Below are 27,500 nucleotides of genomic sequence, written 5' to 3'. Positions count from 1 at the left end.
TTTCACAATCCAGAGTTTTCATCGGATCTTCGTGAAACTTGCCGTGTATATGCAGAAAGCCCACGCACAGGCAGTAACCATCTCTGATTTTGGAAATTCTTCCGAGAAAAAAAAAGTTAACGTCATAATATCGCCGCTAATGGAAATGGCCAATAACATTATCTCCGAAACTAGGCAAGCCGTTTGAATTTTGTTTGCGGGAATCAAGCCGGGCATTACCACAGATAATAATTTATCGCAAACCTGATACATCACAATGATGTCATATTCGTTTTTATGACGTCATCATTAAGAGGACGAGGATCTTAGCTCATTTGAGCTTGTTTGTTTTCCATTTCAACAATTTTTGGTTGGATACCTTTCCCTATCAGTGGTTTTCAAGCAGCTACTCATCCTTTTTATGTAAAGTCTAGCTTTCAGTGGAGGAAAGACTACTTTTGTTCGAATGTCTATCTTACTGTTCTTGAAGTGATATTCATGCCAAAGTTTACAAACAAGATAAACTAACCTTACCTTCAGTAATTTAATACCTTTCATCCTTTATGATGCAAGATAATTAAATGGCTCATGCAGTCGTTTTTGCTGATACATGCGACTGACAAGTGAGTACTCAAAACCGATGTTCATTAAGCAAATATCAAAGTTTCACTGTCACGTTCATCATTTGAAAAATTGAAATTCAATTCACAGAAGTGCCTCTAATTGGAGACCCACTCTCTCTGAATGTGATGGCAATGTGGCATAACCTGTGGAATGTTGTTCCTGGCTGACATTTACTTCTGACTCTCAGGCAAGCCATAGACCCGAGCTTCATCGCGGGGAGATTCCAATGATCTTGAATTTCTTATTGTTGCAATAATTGACAAAATGAAATGTAACTGGCTTGAGATGAAATGGAAATTATTCTGCAGACCTATTATGTGTTTAATTAATCAACTGCTTAAACTTGGCCACAAATAAAAAAAAAAGCCATTAAAATGCGTACGTGTCGGATTTTGAATTCTGATGGTTTGTTACAAGAATACGGAAGGGATGAAGATGACAATGCAAACTCTCATACCTCGCAGGTATGTCATCATGAATAACACATCCAGCAAAAAGGAACTCATGAAGCATCTCTGTAACAACGTAGCATCAGAAAAAGGTCACATGGTTGGAGAGGGCGTATTGCTTGTTCGGATACGAGGAGGTTGATGTGAACATGATCTCGCATGAAAATCTCCTTGTGGAGCAAGGCAAGAAGAATATCCAAGTCAATGCTGAGGTCAATGACACTTTTGTTCTCCCGATCTGCTTTGTGTGGAAGTGGTAAAACCCTGATGTCTCCATCCAGATGAAGAAGTTTGATGGCTCACTCATAGACATAAACACGTCATTCAGGAAACTAGGGGCTGCATGTGGTAATGCGACACTGTCTCGTACCCTTTCAAGAAGGCTGAAGCTTTTGGAATCACTGCCATCAAAAAAGCACAGAAACCTCCAGCTGCACATCCTTGGAGGGTTAGATGCTGCCTTTAAAGAAGTTCTGAATGCTGGTAGGGTTATTACGTATAGTCTCCGCGGTAGAAAGAAGGTTTTGGCCCTAGAGGACTTGTGCAATCATATTTTCAGTGGAAAATCGACCATGCCTCCCCAACAAAACACTCCCAACCAACAGAACCTGCATTAGAATGCTACATCCTTCAAGCTCATCTCGAATGCATTCTCTGGACGGCAGCAAATCGGAAAGATCAGCCACCTCTCGATGTCATGAAATTTGCATGGAAATTGCAAAGTGGAGTCCTCCAACCTGAAACTGGGATCAAAGTCACATGAGCTCCAGAACTCATGGAAGTTAAGGCATGTGTTTGCTTCTGAAAAGCCTCGTGCCAGGGGCTTCATGCAGCTGCAGGACAGCAGAACCCTCTTGTACTATTTATTGTAAACGTTCAGGAAACCTGGCAACTTCTCAGAATGAATTCATGGAGGAAGAGGCAGATGTACAAGGTGGCTTGAAAGTCACTTTACCACTCATAAATGTCTCCCACCTCCCTTCCTCCTCAATGATGGATTGGATGAGTATCACCAACATCACCGGCTACTCCAGTGTGGCCACCACGTAGTCCAGATCTGAGGACCCCAGACAAACTCTTTGTGGGGCTTAATTCAGGAGAAAGTGTCGACAAACCGGCGTATGATGATTGAAGAATTGAGTGCTGCAGTCATGGCCGCTTTTGCACAGGTGACTCCGCAAATGCTACACAAGATGTCTGAGAGGACTTGGTGAAAGGAGAATGATGGAGCACATACAAATACAATAAATAATTAATGATTGTACAAGAAAACCTGTGCTATATTAAAAGAGTTCAAGGACAAATGCTTTATAGGGGAGAGGTAAATCGACTTTCAGGTCTCCCGAACCATCTGAACATGAAGGTAGCGGAGATGAGGATGATTAGATGAGATGAACTGTGACCAAAATGTCTCAACTCTTGTCAAGTGATGATTTGCACATAGAACTCTTATAAAGTGATTTGTGAAATTCATGGAACTCTCCTACATGGATTTGCGCATTTTTATGCCTCCGCTGCCGAAGTTGCCCGAGACATTGTGATTTCGGGTTGGTCCATACGTACATAAGTACGTCCGCCCATGCTAATTTTCTCTGTTTTCTCTGCAACCGTTTATCCGATTGACACAAAATTTTCACCATAGGTGCGACTAATGTAGAATGTTTTTATGATAATTATGACATCATAGGTCACATGGTGTGGTAGCCGTGTTGGAAAAAGAAAAAAAAAAACTATGGACCACTAATCTCTGAAACCGCTCCATGGAAAAAAAAAAAAACGAAACTTGGCATATACGAAGCACTCCCCATGGGAAACAAGTGTGATTTTTGATGATCTCATAGGTAGCTTCATTATGACGTCATAATTGCATACGTCGAATGCTCTATGCAATCAGAATGAAAATTTTTGAGGATCTTGAAAGGCTAAATTGGATGATTGGATGATTGGGGGGGGGGGAATTGATGAAGTCATCGGTCACATGGTTTGGCAGCTGTGATTTTTTTTGAATAATAAACCTTTATAAATACTCTACTCCAGAATGGCTCGACAGATCGAAGGGAAATTTCATCCACGTTCCCCAAGACTTGGGGATCTCAGGGTGTTCACAAATAATTAATAGGTCACATGGTCATAGAACACTTTTTAAATATCTTGGCTTTATGTCCTCAAGACGATGATTAATCAAAATGTACAAAACTACACACTCAAGCAGAGTGTTGGTACTCTCAACACCAAGACAACGGTGAAGATAAATGGAGACTCGAGAGTACAAGTTGATCCTCAGCTCCTTTTCCAGGATCTCAGTACTGCAGATTATAATGGGACAATTTGATGACATTTCTGAGATCTCATTTGAACTGTGCAAATTTCCCCCTTCACTGTTTGAATCGACTGGTCTCATGGAGGCCGACGAGCCAGCACTTGCGGATGGAACCTGGGATCGAGGAGACTGTGAGATGCTGCAAGCATCAGAAGTGATACAGGATTTGTTAGATGGTGGTTCTCTGTGGCAGTGCATACCGTGGCCACAAGATGTCACTTCTGTATCAGTCTGCAATTTAAGTAAAGGATGTCACAAAGAAATACTCAATTTGTGTAATTATATTTTAGGGATACTCAATGAGCCCATCCACAAAAGAGCACACGCTGTTGGAGCAGAGGTTAAATCAGTTCCTGGGCAACACCGCCAACAATGGTTCATCCATATTCTCGACAAAAGGGTGGAAGAAAGTCTTCTTCTTTTGTATGCAACACAAGGTTGTGGGGTAGAAACAATGGCTGAGGGTGGGACTGTGCCACTGATGAAATTCCCTCTTTAGGTTAGGGAAGGAATATGTTCATGGTGCCGGCGATAGATCGCCTCCTCTTCACAAAGGACAACATGGGACCTTTAACGTCCACCAACTAAAGCCAGCAGACGGGATTGCGTTTAATGTTCATGCAAGTGACGGCACACACATTGATGAATCACTGCCTGTGGAATTGTCAGGTCAGGTTCGATCTGTGACCTGCTACAGGTACCATGTAAACCTGTACTAACCTGTTCCATGGTCGGGTTGTAGGCGACTAAATCGTCTCCCCCACCAGGTTTTCTGGTGAGGGGGGTGTTTGGATATGGCCACCCAGCAGGATTCGTGGGGTGCCACCAAAACTGATCGATCTGATGTCTGAACTCTACTCTGGTACTGAGAGTGCTGTGAAGTGTGGTGGTACCATCTCTGACTTATTTCCAGTTGTTACTGGAGTTCGTCAGGGGTGTGTAGTTGCCCCCACACTTTTCAGCACTTGTATGGACTGGATTCTAGGGAGGATGTCAGAGAGATCAAGCTGCAGTGCATCGTTTGGGAATGTCAAGATCTTGGACCTTGATTTTGCAGATGATGCAGTCATCTTTGCGGAGACTTTAGATATCTTTTTAGGGGCCCTCGAGTTGCTGAATGAGGAGTCGGAGCCGCTGGGATTATGGGTTTCTTGGGTCAAAACTAAGATCCAGGCTTTTGGTGACATCTTGGATGCTGCTGTCCTGTCTGTGTCTGTTTGTGGTGAGGATGTTGAGGTCGTGGAGAGATTCACTTACCTTGGCAGTGATATTCATGTCTCTGCTGGCTGCGAGTCAGAGGTCAATTGACGTCTGGGTCGGGCCTGGGGAGTCATGGATTCACTGGATCATGGGGTGTGGCGCTGCCGGTACCTGTGCGGGAGGACGAAAGTCCAAGTCTTCAGGTCCTTGGTACTTCCAGTCTTGCTCTATGGATGCGAGACTTGGACTCTGACCAAGGATCTGAGACGGAGACTTAATTCCTTTGGTACCAGGTGTCTTCGGAGAATCCTTGGCTATCGCTGGTCAGATTTTGTGTCCAACGAGCGGTTGCTGAGAGAGACTCGGATGAGATTTGTTACCTGCATAGTCCGTGAGCGTCAGCTGCGGCTGTATGGACACGTGGCTCATTTTCCTGATGCTGATCCTGCTCACCAGATTCTCTCAGCGAGGGAGTCTCATGAGTGGAGGAGGCCAGTGGGCCGATCACGTGCCTCATGGTTGCAGCAGGTTGACCATCATCTCAAGGAGATGGGGATGGGCCTGGCATCTGCCTGGGGGATGGCCAGACGGAGGCCCCTGGAGTACCGGCAGAAAGTGGACGCAGCGACGTGCTGTTCTGGCACATGCTCCCATACCTGACCTGTGGAACACCAGGATGACAGTTTGTAGCTGAGCTGAGATCCAAACCCAAGCTGGACAGCTTAGAGGCGAGTGTGCGTACCTCCAAGCCATCCTGCCAGCCATATCGGAAGAAATTGGATGCACATTACAGGCTATTGGTGATGCAGCATGCGCATTGTTCAACCCGCAGCAACATCTTCAGCGGATCTGGTGACCGTGTTAGCTTGAGAAGACAAGCCAACCTCCTTGTGCTCCTTTGCTACCATGAAGACCTCATCTCGTATGATATTTTCTTCAAGTCCGACTCCCAACCAATTGTTGGAAAGAAAAGGTGAATGTGCAACATAAAGTGGATGAAGCAGCAGAAACCTGGACCTGAAGTCTGTTACCTATTGCCCTTTAGGCATGCCATCACACGACACACACCTCATTTGTTTGGAATCGGCAAGTGCATAGATAGCACTGAAGAAACTCAAAAGTGACCTTCGTTTCAAGCACCAAGCTGAAGCATTTACTAGAAAAGCATAAGTTAAGCTGCGATAGCAGAAGGCACTCGAACAGAAGGCCTAGATATTTTGAGATGCAGTAAAGTGATGTCGAACGCTACATTTGTCCGGGTTAATATCTTGCCACCTACTTCTGCAGCAGTGAGCTGTCTTGGCCAACGTGTGTATCTACAAGTTCAGCAGTGGATTTGTCAGGGTGGAGGTATGTCCCTCAGCTTCAGGAGACGAGTTTGTGTTCCTGCCAAGGATCCGTTTTAACATATCCATCCACATCTGCCTCCGGGACCAGAGAGACTACCCAAGGTCGGCAGACGCAAATGTTAGACGGACTGTGATAGCGGACACTGGAATTGCAAGACGCACGGTTTACACGGCTCAGCGGGCTGCGGAGACCGTCGCAGTGACTGCCGTACAAATGCGCCACCTTGGTCTCTGGGTGACACGTACACGAAGACGCATAATTACTTAGAAGAAACTTGTAATGGGATATTTAAATGACTGATTTTATTTGCTATGACCGATTCAATGCAAATCTTAGGAACTATTTTGAAGAACTTACCAAAGGAACGATACAGCCATTTGCGATGTGCTAACAGCGAGAATTGCGGACAAAATAGCCGATTTGTGTAGGTGGATCAAGCCCAATTTAAATCGTATCGCTCCACCGAGAGATCTTAACTTCTGACATATTTTTGGCCAGACTTTTTGAAGTATGGAATGTTTAAAATGTTCTTTTTTTTGCAATTTAGCTGAAGATTTCCAATTTTTCAGCATATATCGATGAGACAAATATACCTTTAACTTCACGGGCAAACACAGTTCGGTGGAAGGAGTTGAAACAGCAGCAAGCAAACATCAGGGGGAAGGTCCAGAAACTGATTTAAATAAATATACGACATCTTGGCTCATAGAAGAATGAGGTGACAAAGAACTGACGGTGTGGCAAGTTGGAGATGGGAAGCGAAGGGATGGAAGGACAGGAAAAGAGGAGCGCGAAGGAGGAGGAAATAGTTACCGGCAAGTAAGAGAGTTCGGTTAGGTTAGGTATGGTTAATGGGGGTAGAAAAGATTAAAGGCTGGGAAGGGGTGGTTGTGCATCACCTTCTCAAATTTCTGGAATCAAGAGCGCGATTGAACAACACTCGAAAGGCCAATCGACAAACGGGAGAAAAGATTATATTAGAATTGAGGTTTGCAGCAAGAACACGTGCATCCTCCATTTACTTGGGAGGATCAGATGGCTGAGAGACCGGACCGAGTTAGACTAGTGGAGAGGCATTAACAAAAAAATACACAGAAGCCACTGACCCGTGTGCAATGCGAGAGCAACAGCCCTTCGAGTCAGCCTCATCGTGGAAGATGGCAATAATTTTGAGAACTTTAGATTTCACAAATTCTAAGAGAGAGAGATGTGATGCTGGGGTGCCAGTCCATAGCGGAGAGCAGTATTCAATTGAGCTATGGACAACAGCCTTGTAGACTCCGAGTAGCTACGATTTTTCAAGGAATGACTTGGCATATTGGATTTTCAGTGGGTCTGTGACTAAACTTTTGAGGTCAGCTTTGCTCTATGGTCGACCCAGTCGAGGCTATAGCTAACAGTGGGGCCGAGAAGTTGGAAAGCCTAAATCTCTTATCATGGCTGACCTCTAAGCTGTCTAGCTTAAGTGTGAATCCCAACCTATAAACGGTCATCCTGGTGTTTCACAGGTAGGGGGATTTATCATAGTGTGTACTGTCTCTCTGATAGAGGTTAAACCGGACATCCCATCTGCCAGCATTAGTTGGTGGATGTTAAAGATCCCACAGTGTCCTTCGCAAAGAGTTGGCGATCTATCGCTGGCACGCTGGCAAAATTTCAAATTCTTGCCCTAACCTACAGGAGGCACTGCATCAGTGGTATAGCCACTTACAGCAATTATGCAACCAGCAGTCATAGGCTACATCCAAAATGAATGACTTAATTACAAGGGCACGAAGCCCTGACATGACAACACAGAATAAGTAATCTTAAAGACAGGCTTGCAAATGAATAGATAACCATTAAGCCAGGGTAGTAGAAAATATGAAAGGAGAACAGGAGAAATAGTGTCTCCCCTCATGGCATGGCTGGCACGGGTGCAGTGGCCTGGAGGATCAAGACGGAGGCATGGTCAGCAGCAACTCATATGGAGTATATAGCTATTTCGGATTTAACTGGGAAGATGATTCCCGCTCTCTCTCAGATCATCAAAAACTGGACGTGACAACCACTGGTGAAACTGCTGCACCCGATCTATCCGTGATTTAACAGGCAAACCACATTTGGACAAACCCACATTTTGCGCAAACCACATTCCATTAGCCTCCAAAGCAGCCCTTGAGATTCCCCGTTGTACAAAGTCCTTCCTTGGCACACCTGAAATCTTATCCTCATCCGCAGCTTGATGGAGTACTGCTCCATTCTGGGCTGGCTGCCCTGCCTCACACCTTGCTCAACTTGATGCCATGGAAACCACGGCCTCAAAGATCATTGAAATATTTTGTGATGAAGGTGAGTCTATGGGTCTATCACTCTGCCATTGCAGGCGGGTCGGTGGTCTTTCGTCCTTCTTCCGCTTCCTTTCTGGTCTTGCACCCTCTGTTCTTTCCGTGCTTTGTACCACCCCCCCCTCCATGTTTTTGCAGGGCACACACGGTCCATTATCGCTTCCTTCTGATTAAACTACCTAAATCCACGACCACTACTCACCTCATTTGTTGCTGTTTTCTCCAACCTGTGGAACTAACTTCCACATTCTCTTCAATCTCATTTCTCCTCCCAGGTCTTCCAGATAGCTGTTGTCCGCCATCTCAAATTGTCCACAATCCAAAACCATGATCTTTTCTACCCTTGTTAACACCCCCCACCCCAATCCCAGTCCAGTCCATTGGGACCATACTCTGTACAGAGCGTTGGTGCTGCCGAAGCAGTCTCCTTGGCTATTGGGCACAATCCTGGACAGGTCGCCACTCTGACGCAGGATACTTGAATGACTCGGTCATCCCAGCAAGCTGGTACTCATTTTGCCGACCTCGGAAGGATGGCAGGCTGAGTCAACCCCCTGGTGAATTAATTCAGCGGGCAACGAGGCTTGAACTCAGGACCCTCGGATCCCAAGCCGCCACCCTAACCACTGAGCCAACACCAGGCTACCCCAATCCCTCCTCCTTCCAAATTTCCCTCCTGAGAGTTTCCTTCTGTACTCACCTTGTCCACCATATTCATCCTCTCCTGCCCCTCATTCCTCCCCACACCCATTGTTTGTCCAAGTCTGCCTCCATATTGGCCTTTGACTCTGCTGTTGGTGTCCCCCCCCCCAACCCCCTATCTCATTCAACTGTCCCTTTTGTTCTGTTGTGTCCTGATCCATTCAGTGTACCAATTCTAACTCTTCCACGTGCCTCGACTATATCCAAACCCCCCCCCCAAAAAAAAAAAACAAGGAAATGGTCTCAATGTTGTCTCTGCAATGTCCAGCTCGTTCTCATCCATCTCCGTGCTGCATCTTCACATTTATATTTTGCCCTTGACTGCCAAGGCATGTTAAAGGACCCTTTACAAGTACTCCCCACCAATTCCACCATGGTGGACCAAGCTAAATGAAACGGCCAAGTGTAATAGTTGGTTTGGAAGTGGGGGAAGTGGATATTCATCATAAAAAAGAGGGTGGGGTGTGGGACAGAAGTCAGGCTTGTAGAACTCTCTACAGCTATATTTGACTTAGAACCTCACATATAAGGCCACAAAGCCCCTTAGCAGTTACAGCTGAATGTAAAAATATGTAAATGAGGTGTGAGGCAAATGCTAGACAAGTTAGGAGTGCCAAAAGGTTCTGGGGACTCACCGGCTGCTCGGCAGATCAGCAGCACTTGGTGAGAGTCACAGAGAGTCTGATTCTGTTCGACCAAGAGAGGCGGCAGGAGCCGAATGGGAACAGGGCGCACATTCTTGGGCCTAGAGATTCTGGGTACAGCCGAAGGCTTTGGCGAAGAGGCAGAGAGAACAGGTCGAGAGCAGCAAGGACAAGCAGAACAAGGGGCAGCAGTATCTGCAGGCAAGGCTGCATGAAGAAAGGGAAGAGGAAAAAGGAAGCAAGGAAGAAATACGATAAAAATGAACAAAGTGGGAAAGCCGTCTGGACATTTGAGATGTTCAACAGCAACACATGTTGAGTAGTGTGGATCTGAAAATCTTAGGCACAATGGAAATAGAGCCAGATTCCTGCAATAGCAAGGGATGACGAGGCAAGAGCCAATTGCCAACGGATAACAGAGGTAATCATAGCCACACTAAGTTTGTAAAGTGCAACCAACATTGGATTACCACCGATTACTCCCAGCACTAATCATAACTTACTTCCAATATGCCAGGAATACAAAGGTTCGTTTCGCACTCGCCGTAGTAGTAATGTCAAAAAATGTTCACTAATCAATTCAGTGACTTGATTAGTCGTTACAAATCATGAGCCAGATGGGTTGCCTGCTTAACGTCCATCCAAGGGACGGCACCCACGTTGACCCATCAGCCTGACTGTGAAACACCGGGATAACGGTTTATAGCTCGGTCGAGCTTCAAACCCAGGTTCGAGGTGAGTGTGCATAACTCTAAAGTCTAGGCCGTCCTGGCAGCTGTGATAAACGAGTGATAGTAGCTCCAGACTTGGTACTGGCGATAAACTTGGTGTTTATCATACTTGGGATAAGGTGAGAGGGTATCATGGAGTTGGGAATGTGAACAGAAGTGAAGAAGAGCTGTTGCCTTACTGTGCATCAAATGAGTTTGCCAATATGAACACTTGGTTTGAGAAGAAGAACATCCGTAAATACACATGGCAACACCCAGGAAGTAGAATGTGGCACCGAACACAGTATGTATATGTGATATATGTGACAACGAGACAAGACCAGAGAATATGGTGATGCGACGTTACAGTTCTGCAGGCAGCGGACTGCTGGACCAAACATAAGCTGCTGCCGAGAGCACAATTGAGATTGCTGGTGCCAAGAAAGGTTGTGAGAGTGAAGGTAAGAAGGAGGTATGCAATCACAGTTTCGAGTGAAGTAAATAAAAGAAAATAATATAATAGGTTTGTTACCGAAGCAGTTGCGAATGCATGGAACAGTGACAGTGATACAGCCAAGAAATGGGAGATCATCAGAGACAGCCTGACAAAGGTAGCTACGAAGGTTTTGGGATGGGTGAAAAGGAAACAACCAGACTGGTCCCAAGAAACATTCACAGAATTGAAGCAGTTAATCACCAACCACAACATATTGTTTGCTCAATGGTTGAAGACCAAACATCACAGTGACAGGCAGGGGTACTTGATCCAGGGAATAGTGGTAACTGAAGAAGTGAGAATAGCAAAAAATGATGAGAGAGAGAGAGAGAGAGAGAGAGAGAGAGAGAGAGAGAGAGAGAGAGAGAGAGAGAGAGAGAGAGAGAGAGAGAGAGAGAGAGAGAGAGAGAGAGAGAGAGAGAGAGAGAGAGAGAGAGAGAAAGAGAGAGACAGAGAGAGAGACAGAGAGAGAGAGAGAGAGAGAGAGAGAGAGAGAGACAGAGACAGAGACAGAGACAGAGACAGAGACAGAGACAGAGAGAGACAGAGAGAGACAGAGACAGAGAGAGACAGAGAGAGAGAGAGAGAGAGAGAGAGAGAGAGAGATAGAGAGATAGAGAGAGATAGAGAGATAGAGAGAGATAGAGAGATAGAGAGAGAGAGAGAGAGAGAGAGAGAGAGAGAGAGAGAGAGAGAGAGGCACCTCGGTAAGAGGAGCGTGGAAAGACCTGAGTGATTCAGCAAGGAAGAGCTGGTTTCCGACCAATTAAACCAACAGCAATCAGGAAACAGGATGGCCAACTATGCGTGGGCCCAATCCCGTCACTTCAGCAATGGCACAGCCACTTCAAAGCAGTGTTGAACATCAGGAGCATCTTCGATGAATGTGCTATTCAGTGCTATCCAGCACCTAGTGAGAGATGACATAAGTGAACCACCCACGGAAGAGTAACTTTTAGAAGGAATGGAGACCGAGAGGATAGAAAGCAGGAGGTCAAAACGGTATTCTGCCTGGCATGGTGAAGTACTGTGCTGGCTTGATGGATTACATCTTAGACTTGTTCAAGGAAGTGTGGAATGACCAAGGAGTCCCAGAGGAGTGGAGAGATGCAGTGTTGCTACTAATACCAAAGAAGGGAGATCTCAAGCAGTGTGATAACTGGCATGGAATCAGTTTACCTGATATGAAAGGGAAGCCATTTGTTAAATTAATCCAAAGGTTACCAAAGGTTACCAAAGGTAGTTGCGGAAGTTCTTTCAGACTCCCAATGTGGGCTTCGCAGTGGAAGAGGTTGCGTGGACATGATATTTTGAGTAAGACTGTTCATGGAGAAGGCCAGAGAACATCACCAAGATCTGCATGCTGTTTGTGGACCCGAGGAAAGTGTGCGATTCAATTCCTCGACAGGGGCTTTGGAAAGCACTGTAAAAGTATGGAAATCTACATTGGAGAAGCAATCGAGATGGTGAGTGAATTTGGATATCTGGTGTCAATTATTGACTCACGTGGAGACATCTCGAAGGAGATAGAGAACAGGTTTGCTCGTGCCTTGAGAGTCTTTGGAGCACTGTAGAGACCTGTTTTTTATGCACAGTGACCTTACTTTGAAAACAAAGAGATTGCTCTCCCGTGCAGTGGTGCTTGCATGGCGTAGTGCTGTACAGAGCTGAGACATGGGCTACAAAGAGAAACGCTTCCAGGAAACTTGAAGTTTTGCATAAGCGATACCTCGGGAGCATTTTGGGAGTTACCAAGACTCAGCAACGAGAAGGGCACATGAGAAGTCTATAGACAGCTAAAATGTTTAGGATGGAGGAATCATTGGAAGATGCAATTGCAGCCAGGAGGCTCCGTTGGCTCGGCCACTTTGCCTGGATGGATGATGGTTGTATTCCAAAGAAACTCCGATTCGGAAGGTTGCAAAAATGCCACCAGGCACATGGAACAAAGCTCAGATGGAGGGGAAAAAGTGAGAAAATATTTGAAAAGTTTCAACATCAAAGAGAGTGACTGGTTTCCAGCTGTCCAAGACATACATTTTTGGAAAAGGAAATGGAAGGAGGGATTAGATACTTGTACAGAGAGAAGAAGAGAGGTAGATAGAACCAAGCATGCTGCTGCCAGTCAAGAAGGGGAGGTTAACAGAGACATATATGCATGCGACAGCTGCTCGAGATGATTCAGATGATGGCAGGACATTTCCGGACACAAGTGCCAGAAAACTCGGAGACCTGCTAGAGAGAGACCCTAAAGCCAATGCCTTCTATCTCAGTCTGCCTTATGGCAGAAGGGCATCATCATAGGGGATGGCCTTCTTGAAAGATTCAAGGCCTTCCTGCCAGCCCATTAATTAGCCTTCCTAACTAGAGTGAAGTCGATGGTGACACCATCGCAAATCCCCACCTAAAGCAACATTGAAAAATGGCAAAAAGTTCCACCAGGAATGACCCAATATCAAATTTTGAGTTTTCTTTAAAAAAACAAAACTTTAAAAAAACAAAACAAAACAACATGTTTTTGAACCCTGTGACCCCAAGTCCCCACTATCTGGGGCATGAACTGGTGTCAAATCCAAAATATTGTTGCATATTTCAAGTGTTCCCCCAATGATGATTGTATATACAAAGTTTCATCAAGCAATGTTTTAAAATGGGCCTGTAATTTCATTTTTCGGTATTTGATCGTTTGACCCCGCCTCGGGGGGCGGGATCAAATATGACTGCTCCTACACCTCAGTGCCCATGTGGTAATCATAACTCCAAGTTTGGTGCATTTTTACCAAACCGTTTAGGAGATAGCATGATGGACGGATAGACAGACAGACAGACGGAGCCGATTACAATATCCCCTCCCCCCCCCCCCCCATATTTTTCAAAAGCATGTGAATAATAAGACAGCACAATGCTTCCCTTCTGGGATGCATCACATTTACTCAAACTTCCTGCATCATTGCATGGATCGTTCAGATGCCACTGAATGAAAGGGAAATTTGTATTTCCCAGTCGAAAAGCCTGGCTAGAGCCAGGCTAGCTTCGATGGCTCAGGCTGGTCCTGGCTATACGGAAATGTGGGACAAAATGCGACTACATTACCAAAGATCATATAAAAGTCACGTGATAATATCGACCTACAGTGAAAATGGACCAATGGCCGGTTGCCTGAAATCCCAAGTACATTATTCACGAGAACATTACTCAAAGGCACTTCTTGATGTCAAGGAATATTAAAGAATCGATGCATATGAACAATTCTACAGTGAATCAACAGGTACCCACCCACAACCTTTGTTGAAAGCCAAAGTAACTCAAATCAAAATAAACAAACAAGCAGTCATAGACATAGCAGTTAAGAAATCGTCAACTTGACCTCTGACCTTGTCTAATAAAAGCTGTCTCTAGAGAAGGGAGCGACGCAAACCAGAAGTTTGTACGATGATTCTGTACCAAACCATCAAAAATCGAATGTTTGACCTCACCGCGACCTTGACCTTTGACCGATTTTGACCAAAATCTAATCAGCGCTAGCCATCACCCTCCTGAAACACGTGGTGTAATTTGACATTGGTAGCTTCTTCCGTTCTTGAGTTATCTGTACCAAACCATCAAAAATCGAATGTTTGACCTCACCGTGACTTTGACCTTTGACCGATTTTGACCAAAATCGAATCAGCACTAGCCATCACCCTCCTGAATCACGTGGTGTAATTTGATATTGGTAGCTTCTCCGTTCTCGAGTTATCTGTACCAAACCATCAAAAATCGAATGTTTGACCTCACCGTGACCTTGACCTTTGACCGATTTTGACCAAAATCGAATCAGCACTAGCCATCACCCTCCTAAAACACGTGGTGTAATTTGACATTGGTAGCTTCTTCCGTTCTCGAGTTATCTGTACCAAACCATCAAAAATCGAATGTTTGACCTCACCGTGACCTTGACCTTTGACCGATTTTGACCAAAATCTAATCAGCGCTAGCCATCACCCTCCTGAATCACGTGGTGTAATTTGACATTGGTAGCTTCTTCCGTTCTCGAGTTATCGTGCCTACAAACAAACACACAAACGCACACACAAACAAACACACAAACAGATGACGGAAGTCATCAATATACTTACAAAAGCTTTAGATTTCGGAAGTAATAATAGCAAATAAATAAAATATAAAAAGAAATAAAGCCCCAAATAAAATCCCCAAAATTGTGGAAAAAATATTTTATTTTGAGATTAAAACGCAGTAATGTACAGCAAGAACTGCCGTTGCATTCAAGCTGTGGTTTCAAAGATATGAACATCGTGTTAGGCACAAATTTATGGTGTAACCTGTAGTGCATCGACCATTTATATCAAAATAAAATTAAAATAAAATGAAATGAAATTTTTTTTTAAATGTTCAAAAACCAAAACACATTCATATCCCAAAGATCAATGCTCAGAGGCATTATTACTGAAAATAGAAAATGATAAACCGTCTCATCACTGCCAATGATTTGCAGTTTGCCTGTTGCTTTCTCGACACGCATTTTGAATTTCGGGAAAACGTTATTAATGGATGAACACTGCACAAACAACTCTAACAAGAACGAGTCAAAAAGGAATTAAAATAAAAAATTAAAATTAAAAATATTAAAAAAAAAAGAGGAGAAAAAGGAATAAAGCAAAAGTTTTACCAAAAAATCCTGAAAATTTGAATTCAAGATGACCGGCACGTACGTACAGTATTGTTTGTACTGTTCCACAAATGTAGTGTTATGAAAGTTGTTCCAATTTGTACCCCCCTCGCCCCCCCTACTCTCGATGTCTGTAATGTTTCACAAAAACAAAGTATGTAAAACAAAGGTGCACAAAATAAACACCTGTGCATTTTTCTCCAAAAGTGTATCAAAAATATTCACAGCATAAAGCAGCAATTAAAATCAACTCGTTAAAAACCAGGTGCTTTGCTCGCACGCCGGCCATTTGCTTACGTAATCTTATGACGCTCAATAGTCCATCCGTGACCCCCCCCCCTTTTCCCCCTTCCCCCACTCCTCCCCTCTCCACCCTCATAGTACCACAAAAAAGTGACATTACCGTTGTAAAGTTAAAACAAAAAGTAATTTGTCACCCTTTATGTATATATATACACTCATTACAGCTAGGTTCCATTCTGAGCAATAACATCATTATCAAAATGGAAGCCCTTCGTGAACAGCCAATACCACGAGACAAAATAGGCCTTTCGAGGCAAGTTCAATGATGGCATCACTTTGGAACTGACCAAGGTCCGGGATAAGAAAAGAAGAAGGAGATAATCACAAAATGTGCCTGCTCATGCCTGCGATTCATTTTCCATCATCAGTGGTGCTTTGTTCTCCCCTTCTATCGATAAATGATGAGATGCTTTGCAAAGCGACGGGTTGTCGGTTATGGACATGCCAGAAGCTCGATGTTCCCGTCCGTAGGATGTCTCTGGCATCTCGCACTGCACGAGCCGGGCTACCTGCTTCTTGCACTCTCGAGCTTGCTGCAGCACCAGCAGCACGAGGGCCACGTTTACGGCAAGCGAGATGACGAAGGCCACAAGCAAGCCCATATTTGCTTGTTCAACTTTAACTTCATCAGTATTATCTTTTTCTAAAGAGATGTCGGTCCGGATCATCTTTGGATTAGGAACCTGCCTACCTGTTGTGGGGATATCGGTGACTGGATTCTGCATCTCATCCAAACTGGAGTGGACTTGATGGTTTTTTGCAGTTGTGGCCACGTGCGCAGTGGCGGTCGATACAATCGTGTTGGTTGTCCGAAGAGTTGTGCTCATCGTCGTCGTCGTCGTCGTCGCTTGAGGGGTGGTGGTAGGTGGCACCCGAGGGAGGCTCACAGCATAGACCTCAATTTGCTGGCGAAATTGGCCTTCCTCAGCCCAGCACACGTATGTTCCATTGTGCTTGGGTTCTGGGGACTTGATAACAAGTGCTGTGGTAAGCAGTTTTTTATTGTGCAACACCTCGTAATGTTTGTCGTTGTTGGGAATTGGCTTGTCATCTCGCTCCCAAACTATGCTGGCCAGGTGAGATTGAAGTGAGCAGGGCATATAAAGAGCCACACCTTTCTGAATGATCTTCTTTTTGACATATTTGGGTTCTGTTGGAAAAGTACAAGGGGAGGGGGGGGGAATGTCACAATAACCATGGATGATAAAACATCACATTAGAATGGATTATTTTACATGATAAGAAGACTTTACCCCGAGAGGCTTCCGTGTGGTAAGCCATCAATGAGAGCTCACATGAAATATGCGGTCCTTGTTAAGACTATAACTGAAGGATGGGTGTCAACACATAGCTGATGAGGTGACAAGTATAATTCACGACGATTCCAACTCATGGATTTTTGTTCCCGAATCATTTCATGCAGAGCAAATGACATGTCACACAGTCTAAACAACAGTCTAAACACCGAATCATCATGAGTTTAAAAATAAATAAATAAAAGATTATCAAAAGCTGCTCCTTACCCTCCTCCTCCTCCTAACTTACAATTGATCGCTGGCTTCGACACCGATACACATTTATATGACGGACCCTTGGTATCAAAAAGCAACATATGTTGAACAAAAAGTTTCAAATGGAGCGCCTCCTCGTCATGAGAGCATTTAAATTGCATCAAATGTGGCAATAAATGGGAATTGTTGCTCCCAGGTTTCCAGCTCGATGACAGAAGATGCCATTTGTATTTTTGCCGCCCCCATCCCGACCCCGTTTAAAATCCCGTGCGGGATTCACTCAGACAATTTGCTCGTGTAATCAAAAGAATTGAGCATTTACAAGGGTCGCAGTGCGGTTAAAGACGGATCATCGTGGCAACAGCTTTGTTTTACACGGACAACGTTTGCATCATCAAAGTGCATTATGAACTTTAAAAACACGACTTGGAGGGGTTGTGCCAGCGTTATGCTTCCAATATTCGGTAAAAGACTGGCAGATTCCGTTTAACACCAGGAAACGTAAGGTGCTGCAGTTGGGTAAGAACAATGAAAATATTGATTGTATAATGCAAGGGGTAGTCTTGGAGCGAGAAGGACCTGGGGATGGTAATAGATGCGGGAGGTACGCAGGCAGCACGGTTCCAGGCAACGAAAGGTAAAGCTAACAGGGTTTTAGGTTGTGTTTGTAAGGTGGATAAATTGTAAATTAAAAGATGTTTTAACTCTGTAGAGGAATTTCGTGAGGCCTCATCAAGAATATCATATGCCATTTTTGGCGACCACATCCGAGGAAGGACACAGCTGCCAGACAGAAGTTTCAGCATAGAGCGACTGGATTGATTCCGGGCCTTGCTCGACTGATCTCTCAGAGAGGCTAAAGGAGACAGGCCCTTTTTACATTATAAAGATGATTATGAGTGAATCCGATAGAGGTGTTTAAGATAATGAAGGGTAGAGACAAGACAAGTGAGGAAGGGATTTTCAGCAGAATAGACGGACAGCACCAGGACCATAGTTTCTGAGTAAATAAGAGGAGAGTTAAGATGGTCGTAAAGCAGGGGTCTTTCACTCAGACAGTAGTTAATGCAAGGAATGGTCTCCCTGGAAAGGTTGTGGCAGCAGAAACAGTAGAAAGATTTAAATTTGAATTAGACAGGTACCTGGACGTATTTGGGATAGAGGGGTACAGGGATATTGGTGGGAATGTTGGGTAGCTTTATTATGTATGTGCATGTGACAGGCTGGCAGGATGGCCTAAAGGTACTCACACTCGCCTTTAAGCTGGCTAGCCTGGGTTCGAATCCCGACTCGGCCATAAATTGTCATCCCGGCATTTCACAGACAGGGTGATTCATCAATGTGTATGCCATCCCTCGGATGGACGTTAAACTGGGTGACCCGCCTGCCGGTATTAGTTGATAGACGTTAAAGATCCCACTGTGTCCTTCGTGAAGAGTGGGCGAGCCATCGCCGGGCACCCTGAACAAATAACAAATTCTTGCTCCAACTTTAGTCGAAAGCCAGGCAAGGTCAGCCAGTTCATGAAAGACTTGGGCCAAGCTTCCCCAAAATGTCCTCCGGTGTCCTCCAAAATAAGTATTTGCTTTCTTCTCCAAAAGCACACACACAATTTTGATGAAACCTGACCATAACCTTCATCACCAATGATCTACCAAAGTTTGTTCATGCCATTTACAAAAAACAAACAAACAAACAAACAAAATAAAACCAATGTCACCCACAGGGTGACCCGTATCTTGCCAAAAGGTGACCACGTGTGACTTCTTTAAGGTCACACTGAGGTGAACAGAGCTGCTATCCACCAGGAGCGTCTCCTTGAGGAATATCTGCCTACGAGAGATTCCGATGAGAATCGTTCTACAGAGTAACCATGAAAAATATGCGTTTGCCTCATAACATCACCAAATGACATCATAATGTCTCAAGCTTGACATATCTAGAAAGCACTCATCGAGGTGTTCATTTTGAGGTACTACACGATATGGTTCCTAAAACTTGAAAATTTGACCTTAGGGTCAAATATGTTTGACCTCAGGCGCTAACCATGAAGGTCAAGGCCAATCGCCACCAAAAATTAATCAGCTGAGTGCCAGACCATGAACTATATTCCCATGAAGTTTGAAGACGATCCGATCAAAATTACTCAAAAAATAAGGGTTTCGTTGACTCCCCTGATTTGTGACAAAGTGACCTTGACCTTTGACCTTGACCTTCAAAATTTTATGCGCTGAAAGGGACCTCTATAGGCCTCTGATATGCGAAGTTACAAAAATTTCCAATGATAACTGTGCTCTGCAGAATTTTTTATACGTGATTACAGACAAACAAACAAACAAACAAACAAACAAACAAAAAATAAAAAATAATAAATAAAAAAAACATACAAGCTGACTAACATATCTTGCAAAAACTTCGTTTTGGCAAGATAACAAAAAAAAAAAAAACATACAAGCTGACTAACATATCTTGCAAAAACTTCGTTTTGGCAAGATAAAAAAAACTGGGTCTAAGAGGGTTTCCTGGGGTGGGGTTTGCCCCCCAAATTAGGTATTTGCTATAACATTGGTTTGTCGGTACATTTTGCTGATTCCGTCCCATACTGACTTCCTCCTCTGTAACATTATTCTACCAGGTGAGCACCCAGGGGTATCGCCCCTATTTTTGCTCATCGGGGTGAACCCCAAAAAGTAGGACATGTAAAAATTTTGACTCTGGTAGTAGAAATAGTCAAACGCGAGGGCTCATAACTTATGAACCGTTGGATGAAAGTTCGTGAAATTTTGAATATGAATAGAGGGACACTTGTTGAGACTTCAAAGTTACCGGCAGCCGCATAATTAGGAACATCGCAAAGTTTTGGGACACCGTAAAAGTGGACTTGGGAAAAGTTCAAAAACAATTCTTGGGAAAAATGCCAGAGGCATAGAAAAGGGCCACTTTATATGGTATGTGCCATGGGGCAAACAATAGACAATAAGGGGAAAGAAAGAAAGGACATATATGAACATTTCTAGTAGTGGGGCAACTTAGCATAACGATTGTGCATTTTGTGAGGAAAGCACCAAATTTGGCACACCAGTAGCCTATCATATTATGAACAGATTTGGATAATGGGCCATCTCAAATTCAGCCGCTGATGGCTGTGGCAGCCATTTTCCACTGCCATCAAAAATTTTGTGATGGCCCAATATCCAAATCTGTTCATAATACAATAGGCTACTCGTGTGCCAAATTTGGTGCTTTCCTCACAAAATGCACAATTGTTATGCTATATTTAGCTAAGTTGCCCCACTATAGAGCATAACTTGGTTCCTCCTTCGAACACAAGGGTGGTACAGCATGTACACAAGATTTTTAGAATTAAATGTTCCTTCTTTTCTGGAATCTGGCATTTTCTACAAGCCATGGAATGTCCCTTCTTTTCTATTGTTTGCCACATGGCACATACCATATAAAGTGGCCCTTTCTATGCCCCTGGCATTTTTCCCAAGAATTGTTTTTGAATGTGTGTTTTCTCTGAAATGACGTAAACACTGAAGCCTTTCATTCAGTGGAAGTCGAAACAAACAATTCAGTGGTTTTGTATGAGCTCTAACAGGGGCACTGTAGCTACAATAAACTTCTGTTGGAAGTCCTCGCACGACGGAAAGGCAATTTGTGATGGTCTCTGGACTTGACCTGATCGTTAATTCGAAATAACATTCATGATGTTTTATGGAGCCAACTGCACAGAACGTCTCAATAATGACCCCATTAGCGGGTCACCTGCGGTGGGCAATGTGCTGTGGTGCATTCTTGGAAATGCACTTTATAATTTTTGTCATTTTAAAAAATTAATGTTATTGATCACAACCAATGTGATCGCAATCAAAGCTTGCAACACACTCTTGTGATGTCTATCGTGATGATGTTTTCTGCTGACACAAATGGTGCCGATGGAAACAATAACATGTTAATTAAACATTTCATCATATATGATATTTATGAGCCTGGTGTGGCTTAGTGGTTAAGGCGGTGGCTTGGGATCCTCGGGGTCCTGAGTTCGAGCCCCACTGGCCACAGAGTTAGCATCAGGGGGGGGGGGGTTGACTCAGCCTGTCATCCTTCCGAAGGTCGGCGAAATGAGCACCAGTATACTGGTAATTATCCCTGCAGGGTCGAAGGCGACTAAAGGGTTGGCGTCAGGAAGGGCATCCGACCATAAAAACATTGCCACAAGAAAGGGTACCATGATTGGAGCCCACAAAAATGTTGACACCCTGCTCATGGATAAAGGCTTTCAAATGGTGTGATGATGATAATATATCATATTTAATTATTTTCATTCTTAAAGGTTTGTCTCCAGGTCAGTGTGCCCATCTAGGCACACCTTTAAAAACACGAAAACCAGGCACACCCAATTGGTAAATGTCACAACAGATCGACGAGTGAAGGGAAAAATTGAGCACATACAATTGCTCAGTGCCATGACCAACCGACAAGTGAATATAGGTGACATAGCTACAGCCACATATAACCGGGCGTAGTGGCGTACGCCTGTAATCCGGCTACTCGGAGGCTTGGGTTGGAGGATCGCTTGAGGACGGGAGCTCTGCGCTGGGCCACGCTATGAGAGGGTGTCGGACAGCCCGGAATCATGGCGAAACCCAATCCTTATCCCTGTGTCATAAGAGGTGACCAGGGTTGCATCAGAAAGGGCATCCGGCGTAAAACCTATGCCAAATCAGTATGTGGATCATAACGGATGATCCGCTGTGGCGACCCCTAACGGGAGCAGCCGAAAGACGAACAACAACAGCTACAGCCACATATAACTTCTATCTATTATCGTACATTCTCTACCTGTACAAGCAATTTTGAACATGGTCAGAACACAGCCAAAATGTCGCTTCTCTGCAAAAGGCACCACATTCACAAGATTATACTAGCAGGATGGACAAATGGCTGAATGTCTCCGCAAAAGAATGGACAACCAGCTCTACAAAAGTTCCTTCTGCCGGCAATGGACAATCATTACAGTGTCAGCAGGATCTGATTTGGTGGAAGAAGAAAAAAAAATGTTCGAGCAGGAAGAGCTTAGTTTTACCAAAGTATTTGCATAAATGGAATGGATGCACTTGAGCGCAGAGGGGGCCTTTAACGTGACAATTCGAGCTAGCTTGATAAAGGGTTCAACACGAAGCACAGAATCATGTACACGACTTAGCAATATGGATTGCAGGGTTTTGTTCACCGTCCTGCTCCGGTTGATCAATCGGCGATGAGCGTATCAGTGCCAATCGAATTGATTTCTCCGTAGACGTATTCAATTGCTTGGATACCTCTGTGGAACAATGCACATCTTCGATCTGTTATTTTCAGGAAAATCTTGCTTCGTTTCAAAAGTAAGGGAATGACAAAATAAACAAATAAATAAATTTTAAAAACCCAGCAGATTGCGACAAAGTCAGAAACCTATACTGTATATCCACATCAAAATTGAGATGTCCAGTGCGTGTGATATTTACGAGGAAGGGCCAAAGCCTTTGTACGAGTACTTCCTTGTTGAAGACGCTTGCAGTCGAGATAATTTCTCAATTTAAGCTCCAAAATAAGATCGTCATTTCAAGCACAGAACTCCAGAGAAAATACATTGTACGAAGCTGCCAAATAACAAATATCAGAAAACATTTCCTTTTTACAATACAACAATAACAATACCTCGTGCTACATGAGGGCAAAGTTCTGCAACATTCGCATTCTCCACATCCTGCTTCCACTTCCTGGAAAGAAAAAGAAAAAGAAAAAAAGGGGGGGTGAGATTTTTCCTTTTGCAATGCACCGGTAACAGCAACGCATTCAAATTGCAAAGAGATCTTTCTCAATGATCTTCCCCCCAAACTTAACCCCACCGAGTGCAACCTTGATTGGCGTGGTATGGGGGCTTGAATGCCTCCGATTTTGAGAGCTATGCTGGCCAGAGCACCAAATCTTGCTGTTCACTCCTAGTTGTGTCACCAAAAGTCAGACAAGGCAAATAGTGGAGACCAAGCCACTCACATGAGGTTGTGGGGCCATCATGCACGACTACTGCGTGGTACCAACCATGCCTTCACCTGGCATTTATTGATGACGGAAAATAAAAGCTGAAGTATATATGGGACAGATTATTGGACAGTTGACTGTACAATTTTCGTTGAACCTCCAACCATGGATGCCAAAATTCTGTCTCTGGTGTGTGGGCGCATACTCCATTCCCCCTCCCTCACCTCAAATGGCATCACAGCTGACATCTGATCAAGTCAATGGCATCACAGCTGACAACTGAGCACAGTTGTAAGTTGAGGAATAAACAAACACAGCACATACACCTTTTGACGAGACCCACTCACAGACCTCCCAATTATGACGCAGGGATGCAATCACCCATCGATACCCAGCTACCTACCATCCCTGCCAATATCCCTGTACCCCTCGATCGCAAATGCTTCCAGGTACCTATCTAATTAAAATTGAACTTATCTACAATTTCTGCTGCCACTAACTTTATAGAGAGACCATTGCATGCATCAACTACTCTCTGAGTGAAAGACCCCTGCCTTACTACCATCTTAACTCTTTTCTCTTCTTTACTCAGAAACTGCCCTCCTTTGGTTACCTCCGATCAGCCTGGAAGTCAGAAAAGCACATGGAGTTCCCAAAAGAGGTCGTAAACCTGTAAAAAGCAGTTTGGCTCACCAACCGCAGCCAAGTCTGATGACAAAACAAACCATCAGAACCGTAAGCTTTCAATAGCGGAATTGCATGGACAGGGATGTGTACCTTCCCGACAACACTTCGTGCCGGTTACTGACTAAGCAATGGAGACCAGAGACAAGGAAAGCAGCTGGGGGAGTCGGCCTTGACACAGCTCACATGTTGACTCATCTGGACTTTGCAGGTGATGTAGTCATTTTTGACAAAAACGATTGGTAGCAGCAAAGTTCCTTCAAGAATATGCTGAAAATGCCACTTTGTGCTTGATACTGTCTGCAATGATACTGTTTTCTGGCTGTCCTGTCCTTGGACATTTAGGCTGTCTAGCCTTGTTTTGGAATCTCAGCCCAGCTACATGTTTGTCTTTCGCTTGCAGCTCGAGGCAGCATTGTGCATGCTGTCCATTGGAAGTGTATGTTAAACTGGAGGGCCTGTCAGCCAGCACTGGTTGTGGATGGATGAGAAAGATCCCACGATGTCTTTTGGGAAGAGCGAGTGAGTTATTGCAGGCACCTTGAACAAATTCCAAATGAATGCTGCGTCGAGGAGAACGTCAGGCCCGGTCAACGGGTTAATAAAGGACCTGGGCTTAAACCATTCCCTGGCTGTGCCTGCAACAAGGTGGAAATAATTGGGGATGTTAAAGTAGTGGTAGTAGAGGTAGTAGTAGTTGTGGTCTGGCAGGATAACCTAGAGATAGGCACAGCTGCCTCAAAGCCGTCGAGCCTGGGTTTGAATCAAAGCCAGGCTGTAAACTGTCATCCTGGTGCCTCGCAGGTAGGGCAATTCATCAACGGATGGACGTTAACCTGGCCATGCCATCTGCCGACATTAGTTGATGGATGTAAAGTATCTCACAGCGTCCTTCGTGAAGAGTAGGCAAGCTATCGCCGACACTGAACAAATTCCAAATTATTGCGCTAACGACTGCTGGAAAGGCAGTGGTAAACCAGCAGCATAACCCTTGCCAAGATACTATTTCAGCAGCACCTATACCCTGTAACAAACACAGTGTGGTATGTTGGATCGGTAGTAGTAGTCGTAAAATGATATACCCGAGGCACAAGAATAATCGCACGCAGATCAAAAGCAAGCATGTTGCTCGTAAGGAATCACGTTTCCCAAACTTGGTGTCAATTCTGTTACACCGATAATGGTTGTCTATTCACAAATGAAAAACCCATAAAGTGCTTATCAGAGTGGGGCAGGCGAGAGTACAGTGGCGGGTGAGAATTGTGCCACAAGTCCAGCAATATCCAAACTAAAAGTTGTTGTCAAATCCATCATCCTCGATCGTATTGAAATATTATGAAGTGTTACATGTACACGACGAACATACCGCGAACAGTGCTCTGCTGGTAAGTGAAGGGAAGCTACATGCTTAAGAGGCACAACTGAAAAAAAGTTTCCTTTTCATCGAGATCATGTTAAACATATTCATCCACGAGACAGTACTCCGCTGTAGACTAACGTACACATAGCAATGTCTCATTAGCAATGTTGAGACACAAGGTAGCTGTACACATGGGTGGGTCTCAAAAGGAGCGTTAATAAAGCCTGGAAACAATTTTGTTCATTGTTCAATCGGCACGGGTTATCGTGAGCACACAATTTATAGGCTATTCAGTCATTGCTCAAAAGCATGTCCGCGTTTGTTGAGCACAACAAAGCAGAATTGTTTTTTTTTTTTTTAACTTTTGTCCCATGTCATCAGCAATCTCGATTACCATTGTACCTACTTGGAATCGGTTGCATTTCCAACATGGCGGCACTGGCCTGATAACGTATCCCAGGCACAATGTGGATCTCGTGCCAACAGGCAGTCGGCACACGTCTTCAATGTTGCACAGTTCGCCGTCCGAAGCTGCAACACTTGGGAAGCCGATGCCACGTAAAGCACGCTCTGTGGGGGAGGAAACAGAACGGTATGAAATGAGGTGTGTTCAGGTTTCAAAACATATTTTTAAATGGAAATTTGATTGGTGAAAATGATAATCTGGATTACCAAAATTCATTAGTTCTACATACTTTTTGGTATGCAAAGTCAAGGCTCGTGGGAAGAGATAGAACCCAGGACGGATCAGGACTCAGCGTTTACAAAAAGGAACAGCAGAAAGATAGTGGAAACATCAACAGAAAGGCCGAGGGACAAAATAGATGGAGACGGGAATGGACAAACAAGGGATGTGGGTAAGAATGAGGGGTAGGGGAGGATGCAGAGGGTGGACAATTTGGATACAAAAGCAAACTTTCAGGAAGGAAAAACTGGAAATTTGGAAAGAGGTTGGCTTTGGGTTGGTGGGGGTTTAATGTGGGAATAAAAGATCATGGTTTTTGGAATGGGTGTAATATGAGTGATGGTAAACAGCTGTCTTGAAGACCTGGAAGGAAGCCTCTCATAGGTGTGAAACTGGTTAGGTTTCCCCCTATAACCATAAAAACGCACCACCCAATTAGAGCTCACATCTCCACAATATACTGCCCCTCTCCAGGTATTGCTCGTGAACCATCGTCGTCTTCAGACTTGTGTTATTGTATTTTAAAATTATATCGGTAAATCAATAAATATTGAGGGTTCTAATCTTGCGGGGTTCAACCAATAGTGGGCAACCTATTGTGTTGTGATTTCGTTCTCGCGGGATTTCATTTCAGCCAATCGTGGTTTTTTTGCCGAGACGAATCATCGTTTGCATCCGCGTGTACGATTACCTATGAGCTCTTTCTTGTTTCTCGCGCACTCATCTTTAATTTTCGTAATTGGACCAGCATACGGAATGAAGTTGAGTGTAATAATGAATCGTCATCGAACAGGAAATGGCATACAGAAATCCTGTAATACTAGATCGACAAGATCAAATAGACACACAACAATTAATTATGGTGCCCAAATCTAAAACGACGGACAAAATTAACTGTGCCAAAAGGCTGAGAAGGGTTAATGACATTGTGCGAAAAAAAATTAGAGTTGTTCGATAGGTTGGCAAGAGGTGAAAGTGCGGCATCGACGAATCGACTGCGTGTAAATGTGAGCCAAATATCCATGCAAGGATTCCCGCTTACAAAGCACAAAGGGCTCATTCCAGTCCCGTGATCCTCATATTGAAAGGATGAAAAAAGCGCTTAATGTTTGGATCGAGAAGCAAACAGGAAAAAAAAAGAAGCCTTTGATTGGATCGGTGTCTGGGAGAAATCATTGCGGATTTACCGACGATTCCACGAGGCACTCAGGACCGAGCTGAACCAACAGCTGTCGCAAGTTCTACATCCACATCATTCTAACCTACACCCTTCCCACTATAGAAGCATCATCATCATCTCTGAGCTAAGTCTTGTGTTTTCAATTTAGGCAGAGGACAGTACAAACGGTACATAATATGTCTACCTCACCTCACCCACCTTGCTATTTTGTAAAAAAAATCACCTTACCGTTTTGGAATAAATTCAAAAGGTAAAACTCTTGCATTTTTGTTTATTACCT

At 44.2% G+C, this 27,500-nt stretch overlaps 1 protein-coding gene across 1 annotated transcript in view; it reads right to left on the bottom strand.

The window, feature by feature from the left end:
• Positions 1-27,500, bottom strand: part of LOC147015154 (semaphorin-4C-like) — a 214,071-nt gene that overhangs the window by 7,295 nt on the left and 179,276 nt on the right. Inside the window, exons 14-17 of the mRNA XM_085849661.1 lie at positions 25,762-25,925; positions 22,988-23,049; positions 16,465-16,923; positions 9,587-9,802 (exon numbers count right to left, since the gene is read on the bottom strand). Of these exons, the coding sequence (XP_085705787.1) occupies positions 9,587-9,802; positions 16,465-16,923; positions 22,988-23,049; positions 25,762-25,925 (901 nt within the window). The remainder of the gene's footprint in view (positions 1-9,586; positions 9,803-16,464; positions 16,924-22,987; positions 23,050-25,761; positions 25,926-27,500) is intronic.

The sequence above is a fragment of the Eptatretus burgeri genome, chromosome 12, assembly GCF_056783735.1.
Source record: "Eptatretus burgeri isolate ZD-2024b chromosome 12, Ebu_testis_v1, whole genome shotgun sequence".
In the NCBI taxonomy this organism is placed as follows: domain Eukaryota; kingdom Metazoa; phylum Chordata; class Myxini; order Myxiniformes; family Myxinidae; genus Eptatretus; species Eptatretus burgeri.
This window is presented reverse-complemented; position numbering and strand designations above follow the sequence as displayed.